This window comes from Neophocaena asiaeorientalis, unplaced genomic scaffold, assembly GCF_003031525.2.
Source record: "Neophocaena asiaeorientalis asiaeorientalis breed wild unplaced genomic scaffold, Neophocaena_asiaeorientalis_V1.1 scaffold86, whole genome shotgun sequence".
Lineage (NCBI taxonomy): Eukaryota > Metazoa > Chordata > Mammalia > Artiodactyla > Phocoenidae > Neophocaena > Neophocaena asiaeorientalis.
In genome coordinates, this window is record NW_020175039.1 from 6,371,877 (window position 1) to 6,382,267 (window position 10,391).

The 10,391-nt window shown below is 54.9% G+C and overlaps 1 protein-coding gene across 8 annotated transcripts in view; it reads left to right on the forward strand.

The window, feature by feature from the left end:
- The window catches only part of TNS1 (tensin 1), a 207,197-nt gene extending 202,306 nt beyond the window's left edge, over positions 1-4,891 (forward strand). For all 8 annotated transcript variants that reach the window (XM_024763297.1, XM_024763300.1, XM_024763304.1 and 5 more), the window contains one exon: positions 15-4,891. In XM_024763297.1, the coding sequence (XP_024619065.1) occupies positions 15-159 (145 nt within the window). In that variant the 3' untranslated portion in view covers positions 160-4,891. The remainder of the gene's footprint in view (positions 1-14) is intronic.
- Positions 4,892-10,391: the final 5,500 nt, after the last annotated feature.

The following is a 10,391-nucleotide window of genomic DNA, read 5'->3' on the forward strand; positions in this document are numbered from 1 at the left end:
TCCCGCCCCTGCAGGCTCTTCGGCTTTGTGGCCCGGAAACAGGGCAGCACCACGGACAACGCCTGCCACCTCTTTGCTGAGCTTGACCCCAACCAGCCGGCCTCCGCCATCGTCAACTTTGTCTCCAAGGTCATGCTGAGTGCTGGCCAGAAGAGATGAACTCCCCCCTCCCCTTGCCCAGGGCCGGGGCAGTGGGGATGGGTATGTGGGGAAGGGACCTGTGCATCCTGACCATCCTTGAATCCAGAAGGAGGACTTTGGGCCAATTTTGGAGAAGGAGAGAAGAAAGTGTCATGTGGGGAGAGGGAAGTGAATTGAGCGGGGAGGGGGAGAGAGAGAGAAAGATGGAAAAAGATGGAGGAGAGTAACTCGGATTCCCCCGGGGAGATGGATACTGCAAAACCCCCAGAGCCTCCAAAACTAACCAGGTCCACCTAACTCCCCCTCCACCCTCCGAGAGGATGGAACTCCTCAAGAGAGGCAGAATGAACCTCTCTGGAGATCCACATTTTGGGGGGAAATGGAAAAGCTCTTTCTTCCTAACCCAACTGTTTTGCAAGGAGAAATCCTGTCAAGAGAATCTTTTTCTGTCCAGCTCTAGGGTAGATCACCAAACCAAAAAGAGCCACCATGGAACATCCAGTGGTGGAACTTTTGCTTTTGAAAGTATCTCAGACCTGAGGCCCCTAAGGTCTCTTTGCTCTGCCTCTGATGTACAGTTTGTGGGTGTCTTTATGGGGTGTATATATGGCCACACCCACATCCTCACACACTGATTTCTGTTTGCCTCTCAGCTTGAAGTAGAAACAGGTATACTTGTCCGTGTCCCCTGTGTTTGCACACACAAGTGCATACTGTCCAAAGAAAGTTAGAGTCGGGGGTGACAGGGCAGCAGGGAGGGGGCATAAGCCCCCTTCCCCAGGAACACCCAGGATTGTGGGTAATGGATGCTCTCCTGGTCCCTGAACCTGCTCTAACAGCCTTGGGAGCCGCCAACCCCTTCTCCTCAACGGAGACCCCCACGGAGTGGGTCTGGCCACGCTGCAACGTTACCCCTGATCTGCCTCCACCAGGAAGCTGGAGCATTGGTTTGAGGAGATGGGGACTTGTGTGTCCGGAGCTCTGGGGGAGAGATTGCTCAGGAAGGGAGTCTGCTGAGCTCTAGGCACCTTCCCCGAGGCGTGTGGCCCAGCCTCGGGGTGGGCAGGTGGCTCCCGCCAGCTCCCAGCCCTCAGCCCCTTCTTGGGTTTCGTGCCCCAGACCAGCCTTTCTCAGACTTGCTTATGTGCATGTTGCCTTTTTGGGTGCTGGTGATTGAGCCTTCCCGCTCTGCCCTGCCCTGTTCTGTCCTGCAGGGTCCCCATGTGGGGGCTCATCCTGGGAACCTGCTTCTATAAGCCCTGCTCGGCGAGGCCCAGGAGAGACCCCTGCAGTTCCTGTGCTCCCTCTGCAAGGGATCGGGGGTCTGACTTTTGCTGGACCGCCCAGGGGAGCTGGTCAGTTCTGGGGGAGGCTGCCTGCACACCACATGGCCTGCCTGCGATACCAAAGCCTTGCCCTTCCCCCTTCTGCCTTGGTTTCCCCCCAGAGCCCAGCTGCCGTGGAGCAGAGGGCAGAAGGCGCACATTTAGGCCGAAGGGCTGAGAGTCCAGCTGGGCGATTGGGCGCTCCCTGACCACCACCCAAGTGCTCTAAGCCAGACGGGAAATCCACCAGGACTCCATCCTTGAGTAGCTTCTTAAGCCTCTGGGTTTCCTAGAGAGAGGCATTGTACTGATATATAAATATATATAATATATATGTGAGACATACTGACGGAATCTGTAAGCTAATGAAATATAAGAAAAGGTTAAAAAAAAAAGAATAGGTAAATTGACAAGAAGTATTTATTATTTTCCCATCTAGCTTTATTGCCTCCTTGGCATAATCCAGTCCCCATCCCTCTCTGTACCTATAAGTGAAGCCTGAAAGGTAGGGGCCTTTATCCTTGGAGCAATCAGGGGTCTCCTTGCCCTGGCCTTGGCCTTCCCTAGACTCTGACTGGGGCTCAGCGGGGAGGGGGTGCACGTGTTCCATCCCATTCACCCCCCCTTATTTTTGGCAAGCTGGGCCCGGCTGTCAGCTCCCAGAGATGAGGGCTTAGCAGCCCGCCTCCCTGCAGGCCCGAGCGGGTGTGTGAGCCTGCAGGGGACACGGGTGTGTGTGGTGGGCGTGGGTGACGTGTGCGTCTTGTATTTTTTTTCTCTTCCAAGAAGCTGTATCTGTGTGGATGTTCTGTTTCAGGGAGTTGGAAAGGAGAGCGTCTGAAGGTGGTGGGAAGTAACCCCCTGCTTCCCAAAGACTGAAACCTTGTTCTTGGTGACCAAGACTCCCCCAAAGGGCTCTTCCTTCTGAGGCTTTCAAGCCAGACACCGCGGTTTCCCCTCTCTCATTCCCTACCTAACCCCAACTCTCTTCCCAGACAGAAGAGGATATTCCCACCCATTTCCTTTGTAAATATCTTGATCTCCCACTGGACAGCCCGGGAACTCTCTCCTCCTGGTCTGGATGGCCGGGAGGAGCATCAGACCCTTCATGTGAGTCTGGGGTCAGCCTTCACACGTGCTTTCCCACAGCCCACCAGCAGCCCACCCCACTCAGGCCTGAGCCACGTGTGACTCTGGGAAGGACTCGAGATGCTGGGGAGCTGATCGACTCCCCCGACCCAACATCCTTCTGGAAAGAGTGAGTTTCCGAGAGTGTGGCCTGTCCAGAAGAACGATGGGGAAGGGTACCCCAATCTCCACCATGGTCTCACCTTTGGGTCAGACACTGCTTGGGATAACCCTCCCGTGTCTCACACGTTAGGCCCGTGCACCTTGCACACGTGCGTACATACACACACAACCACGGCACTGCAGTGTGTTCTTGCCAAAGATTTCCCTTAAAAGAAAGCACTTTTAATAATTATTGTTATTATTGTATGAATGTTTATCCTGTTTTCTCCCCATCCCTCTCCCCAACCTTTTTTTGCTGTTGTTTATTGTTGAATCTGTTTGTCAGCCAGGAGAGTGCCATCTGGTCTTGAAAGTGGGCTGGGGAGTTGGGGATGGGAAAGGGTCTGGGAGGAGTTGGCAAGAAAGAGCTGGAGGCTGGAGAGGCCTGGTCAGCTTGTGATGCAGGGATGCAGACCCCAGGCAAGCTCAGGCCCCAGCCCCAGGCCCAGCCTGTGTCTTGCTGTGTATCCAGGCCTCTGAGGCAGCCGAGGCCTTACCGTAGCTGCCCTGTACGGTGTCTGGAGGAAACAGGGGGCAGGGAAGTGACAGCCCTCCAATTCAGTAGGGAGAGAGGCCCAGCAAGGTCCCCGTGGCCCTTCCCAGATGGAGCGAGAGGGGAGGACTGAGCATTGGAATAGGGGAGAGGTGAGCCCAGAGGGGAAATGGGGAGGAAGGGAACAGTTTGATGGAGCTCCAGGGCTGAGCGGATGCCTCTGCCCTGCAATCGTGGTGTTCTGGCTCCCTCCTCCAGCCAGGTGTTCCAGGGACAGAGACACTGTGTCCTAGGTTTGGGAAAGGCCCTTTGACCCAGGTCCTCATTGGAGCCTCTCCCGCAGCAGCTCCAAATGCTTGTGGACTGCCAGGATTCGTTCTTCCCTGGCAGGGTTTTGAGGGATCCCTGGGTGTGTCAGAGACAGGCAGGATAGGGGTGGGGGACCTGGTGGCTCTGTGACCAGAAGAGGGAGCCCAAGGGGCACGTGTGATTCTCTGTAAAGGGGCTCCCAAGGGAGATGAGTCGAACATCCTTCCGCCCACTCGGATGGGCCGAGCAGAGGTTGGGCAGGCCCCTGGTGCCACCCAGGGGTCTGTGGACGAGTCTGTACGTGGAACAGCGTCCGTGGCCCCCTTCCCTGGGATGTTCGTTCATCAGCCCCGCCTCCTGGGTCTTCTCCCCTGCTTTGGTCTTTCCCAGCTTCAGGATCTGGATCAGGGGGTGGGGGGGATCAAGGAGGCCGATGCCCTTTCCGAGGGCTGCCTCCTGCTCCTACATCTCCCCGCCCTTGGGATCCTTGGAGAGGCTGGGGGCAGAGTCCCGGGGCTACTTTTCACCTGGGTCGAGGCCCCGGAATCCCGAGACTGGAGTGCCCTGGCCAGTGGTAACACAGAACGTGTGCGCGCGCGTGTGCAAGTGTGGGTGTGTGTGTGTGCGTTTTTTGCTTATCTCTTTAGGGAACTTAGGAGTCGGGTTGGAGGTGGTTGGCAATGGGATGTCAAGTTCACTGTCACCCAGCGGTGGAAGGAATCAGGAGGCAGGGCTCGTAGGGCCCCTGATTGGGGGAATCTCAGTGTCGGTGACGGTGGGATCAACCACACAGGGTGGCGCTCCTCTGTCGTCAGATGTTGAAGTGTTGGAGGACCTCTGTTTATTTCCCACGCTTGGACTTTTCCCAGCTGCGAGGTAATTGTAGAGGGATAGCCCACTTTTGTTTCTAATCAGTGTTCCACAGCTTGAGACTCTCCTGCGTGTCCACATGTGTGGCTCATGTGTGTGACAGAGCACATCTGTGCGTGCATGCTGTGTTTCCCCACCTCTCCCCTCTGTGACATGTCATTCAAAACAAATGTAAGAAATTCCTCACTCCATCCCCTCCTGCCTCCCAGACCCTCTGCAGGAAAAACCGCATAACCCAGCATCCTCCTGATGCCCTGGCTGTGTATTTATATAGATGGAAATATACTTTCTATTTTGTATCATCGTGCCTATAATCTCTGTCACCTTGTATAAACCCTGATGTATGCTACTTACCCTGGATATGAATGTATTGTACACTGATGCTGTCCCACTCCTGTACAGCTGCTTTGTTTCTTTGCAATCCATGGTATGGCTTTATAAATGATAAAGTGAAAGAAAAATCTGTGCTGTTAACTAGCTGTGTTGTTTGGAAAGGGGATCCGTCAGGTCTCCAATGGGTAAAAAGGGGCCTCACCCAGGCTCCGGATATGTGGTGGGCTTCAGGGATGCCGGTGGCGGACGACTCACCCCAAATCCTCCCAGGGCTTCCCTACCATCCAGGTATTGGGTCTGCTTACAATGAGTTTTTCATCTGGACTGTTTTAGCTAGAAGACAAACTCACATCAAAATGGTTTAAGGAGGGCCTTCCCTGGTGGCGCAGTGGTTGAGAGTCCGTCTGCCGATGCAGGGGACACGGGTTCGTGCCCCGGTCCAGGAAGATCCCACATGCCGCGAAGCGGCTGGGCCCGTGAGCCATGGCCGCTGAGCCTGCGCGTCCGGAGCCTGTGCTCCGCAACGAGAGGGGCCACAACAGTGAGAGGCCCGCGTACCGCAAAAATAAATAAATAAATAAAATGGTTTAAGGAAAAAAAAAAAAAGGAATTTAGTGGCACACATAACCAAGAAGTCCAAGCACAGCTGGTTCCAGGAGCTCAAATGGCAGAATCAGGAATTTGTCTCTATTACTTGGTTCTGAGTTGGCTTAATTCTCAGGCAAGCTCTATCCCAGTGGTGGTACCACCAGATGCTCCAGGATATGGCCACTCGAGGCTCCAGGCTTTCATCCTACCGGTAAAAAGAGAGCTCTTTTCTCCCAGTGCTTTCAACAAAAACCTGGGACAAATGCTCATTGGCTCTGATAGACCCTGCTGGGGTCATATGACTAATTCTGAACCAACCGCTCCATCTGGATCTGGGTCACATGACTGCCTCTGGAGCCTTCTGAACCACGGGGACTGAGAACGGGGCAGCGGCTGATCCCTAAAAGGGTGAGATTTATCAGAGGAAGGGGGAATAGAGGCTGCCAGGCAAAACCAGTGGCTGCCCATCAGATGGCAAGTGTGTATCTCACTTGGACACCAGGCCCAGTGGTCCTAGGTAAATTCTTCTCAACTCAGAAAGTTTGAGGTGAAGCATGCCTCGCACAGTACAGCGTTCTTGGGAGATCTCAAATACTCATATGACACGGCTGCAGTTCCTCATCGAGTTGATCTGAGCTCGGATGAGCTGATTTGGGAGAGTGTGTGTTGAGACCCGCATGCGGCCAGCACAGTGAGTACCGTGACACGTGGCAGTCTTCTCAAACTGTGTGGTCTCAGGGTTCCTTCACAGTCTTAAAAATACTGAGGACCCCAAAGAGCTTTTGTTCACCAGGATTATCTCTTTCCATATTTACCATATTATAAATTAAAGCTGAGAACATTTAAAAAATGTTCACTAATTCACTTCCGCAACAATGTTAAACTCACTACGTTAACATAAATAGCATTTTTATGAAAAATTATATTTTCTAAAACAAAAAAGATTGGATGAGAAGGCTAACACTGTTTTGCAGTTTTGAAAAGCCCCTTTCACGCCTGGCTTAACAGAAGCCAGCTGGATTCTCCTGTCTGCTCCTGCATTCCCTTTGTTGTGATATCACACATATGTACCTCTGGAAAACTCCACCATACACTCGTGGGAAAATGAGAGTGAAAAAGACAAATAACAGTTTAGTATTATTAAGAAATTAGTTTCGATAGTGGTTACTTTACACAACCTCTGAAAGGGTCTCAGGGATCTCTGAGGCCCCAGGCTATACTTTGGGAACTCCTGCTCTGAGGGACAAAGACATGAGGAGCACGGACACCCTGCCTGTGATGGTGGATTAACATGTACTGCACCTCTACCGTGTGCTAGGCTCCGTCCTGCCTAATCTTCCCAATGAACCCCTGAGGCAGGTGTTGTTATACCCAAGTGACAAACAAGGAAACTGAGGCCGTGAGAGGCCACATAGCTTCTAACTGGCAGAGATGATGCTTCTCACTACCAGTGACAGCTGGCATTTAGCACACCTGCTAAGTGCCGGGGATGGCACTGAGCACGTATGTGTATTTTCTCATGCGCACACACCCAGTGAGATAAGGGCTGTGTCCCTGTCTTCATTTTATAGAGAAAGAAACAGATCCAGAGGGGTTCAGAGAATGCCCGAAATCACAAAGTTGCCAAGGGGCAGAGCCAGGCTATGAACCCAGGCGAGCTGACTTCCCAGCTCATGCCTCTCCCTCTGCTCTTAGGGTTTGCACCAGGAGGGAAAGACAGACTGATGAGTGACGGGCAGGCAGGAGAGCAAACTGATGGCATTGGTTAGACAGGGAATCTAGGCCTGGGCAGTGGTGCTGGCTTGCCGGGGAGTGGCCCAGGGCTCCTGCTGCGCGATGGGGGAGGGCACAACCAGCTGTGGAGCGATGTGGCTACCCGAGGCTGGGCCTGGTGCAGGGGACGAGAGAGCTAGGTCTGTGCGCTGGGCTGATCTAGGCTGGCTTTGAGGGAACTAAACAGCGAGGCGGCGGGGGGTGGGGGCGGGCCAGCTGTGCTCCCAGTGCCCAGAGGAAGAGGAAATGGGCTGGAGCTGCAGCGGGAGGGTAGGGAGCTGAGCACTCATGACCCACCTCAGTACACTGAAGACCCAAAGGACCTTTTCATTTCTTGTGAAGTGTGTGGTCCATGCACTGTCAGCATCGGCCTTGGTGGAGAGCTTATTAGAAAGGCAGAATCTCTGGTCCCACCTCAGACCTGCAGATCAGAATCTGCATGTTAACGAGACCCCCCCAGGAAACCCACGCAGGCACTGAAGTCCGAGCGGCTGGGCGGGTCTCACACAACTGGGACTCGACCCCAGGGCTCGCGGTGTTGAGCTCAGACCTCGCCTCAGCACCTCCTGAGAGGTCAGGACTGCAGTGCTCTTGTCTGGGTCTACGCTGGGCGTGAGCGGTGGGGCCCGCCCTGCTGCTGGGGTTCTGGAGTCTCTGCAGAGACTGGGGCCAGGTAGGGGCGAGGCCTGGCCCTGGCGAGCAGGAGCTCCTGTTGCAGCTGATGGACATGCAGGGTGTGAGCAGAGTCCCGCCTGGGAAGAGGCAGGAACGTCAGCTGAGGAGAGGGCAGGAGGGGCATAGGGGTGGGGCTGGGGGCCGTAGGTGAGGAGTCTCACACTCAGTCTCAGACTTGGCTGCAAAGTACCGAAGCCCAGGTCCCACCCAGAGGTTCCGAGTGAATTGGTCTGAGGACCAGCTGGGGCGCTGGGGTTTTTCGTCTCTCCCCAGGGATTCTACAGGCAGCCAGGGCACAGAAGCACTCCTTAAATGGACCCTTCCGTGGCAGGTGTGTGTGTACCGGAGACGGACAGGGAGGAGAGCGGAGTGTGGAGAAGTCCCCCCGGATTGGCTTGGGCTTCCCCACAGCCAGCCCTTCCCCACGTCCCTCCTTCTCGGGGCGGGAGAATGCTGTCCAAATGTCCCTCCCCTGCACCCAGGCCAGGCTCTACCCAGCCACCCTAAGGGCCAGTCTTTCTAGGGGGCATGCCCTCTAGGGCCTATAGACAGACAATGGTGCGAAGGGAAGGGCCTGGAGAATCTAACTCCAGGGGCTCTGGAATGCCTCCTTATCGGTGTTAGATCAAAGTCTGCCTCCTTCTATTAAAGAACTGGATTTTCCTCATTAGTTGGTGAAAATGACTATTAGTCTTAGCAGTTTCCAAGCAGTTCAAAATAGGGAGAGGATACGGCCGCTTATACAAACACTGACGGTTAAGTGTAGGAACACACACACATACACACACACACAGGAGACCTGGCCCCTTGGGCCGTGCTGAGTCTCCACTCCTTCCTCCTTCCTGCCGATGTTCTGTTCAGGCCCAGGGGTGGGGTACCAGGCCAGCAGGGGGACAGGGCTGCCCCACAGCGTGCCGACCCCTGACTGAGCTAATTAGCAGAGCTGCATGATCAGAGGGGGGAGAGAGCACCCCCATGAGTTCTGGGGGTCAGACCCACTGGGAGGCCTGGTGCACACGGCACATGGCACGTGAGCAAGCTGCAGTCGGTGCAGAAGGGCCCGGGAGACCTCGGCTTGGAGAATAGATGGTGCTGGGAGGATGGGATGCTGGCTGTCCAGTGTGCGATGGCCTCTCTTGGACGAGAGAGTCAGCCCTCTCTGGGTGTCACACTGTCATAGGTGAGGGCCACTGGGAAGTCAGAGGAGAGAGGGCTGCTGGTAATGAAAGGGATGTTTTGGGAAGGGTGAGTTCCCCTTCCCTGCGGGTGTTGGAGCCAGGACTGCAGAAGGCCCCTCCCAGTCTCCATCCTGGGCGCGGCTGCATGCGTGGCCTAGGAGAGCCCCTCTTCCGGCCAGAGCCGGGAGTGCAGACATGGCTGGGCCCAACCTCCAGGTGCCCTCCCTCGGAGCCTGCTGGCCTCAGAGGCAGGCTTGGCTGGGTGTGGTTCTGGCTTTGCTGGGATCTCAGGAAAGTTGTTTCCCTCTCTGGGCGGAGTTTTCGCATCTGTAAAGTGGGCTAACACCCACCCTGGAGGGCCGGTGTGAGGATTGAGACCACATGGCACGGAGCATGGCCCTTAGTCTACTACTGGGCTGTCGGCCCTGGAGGAGTATGTATTTCCCCCTTTTCTTGTGCCTCTTGCCTCCTCCACTCCATTTTCTCAGGCCTCTGGGGAGACTTGGCAGCAGAGAGGACTTGTAGCTGAAAGCCTCCCGAATGATATTGATCTCGCCGGCTCCTGACTGCAGACCACGGTGCTTGGGGATGGTGGTACAGCCGCCTCCATGGCTCCAGCTTTTATGGGGTTTAAAGATCATCTCTGGTCATCGAGACAGGATGTCCAGGTTCTGGGTCCCTCCTCTCAGTCTCTGCTCCATTCCCTGACTGGTCCTGGGAAACCTCACATTCCAGGGTGAGGTCCTGGGAAAGTAGGGGGTGCCCTACTTTCAGGTCACCAGCCCCCTGCCCACCTCCAGCACCATATCCTGCCTGAGCAGAATCTGACCTGACAGCACCACGGCCCTCCCTCAGGGGACTCGGACTGGTTGGGGATATCAGGAGTGGGGGCACATGGGGCAGGGGTCCTTGAGGAGGGCAGGAGATCACCAGGAGAAATGAGGAAAACATCACAGCCATGGAGACCTTAGGGTGACGTTGAGTAAGTCAATCACTCCGTCAATTAATTAATTCTCCAGGTATTTATTGAGCATCTACTATGTGAGGTACTGAGCAATCTGGGTGTTTGTTCATCTTGCAGCATCCCAGTCTAAGGGCAGTGGGGAAGGGGGGTGGGCAGGGAAAACCTATGAAGAAATGTCAAATTTATCATCACAATGTGATAAATGCCCTGGGCAGAAGGTACATCATGCAGCAAGAATTTGTAAATGGATCTGGATGGTCTGGGGAGAACAAAGAAAATGTCCCTTAGGAAGTGACACTTTCTGAATGTTAAGGTCCAAAGGGTGAACAGAAGAGGATCTGGGCAAAGGCGGGGAGCAAGGTGTTTCAGGCCGAGGGAACAGCGCGTGCCAATGTCCAGGGGCAGGAGAGGCGTTTGGGTCTGAGCCCTTCTACCTCCCCTGGGAAGCAGTT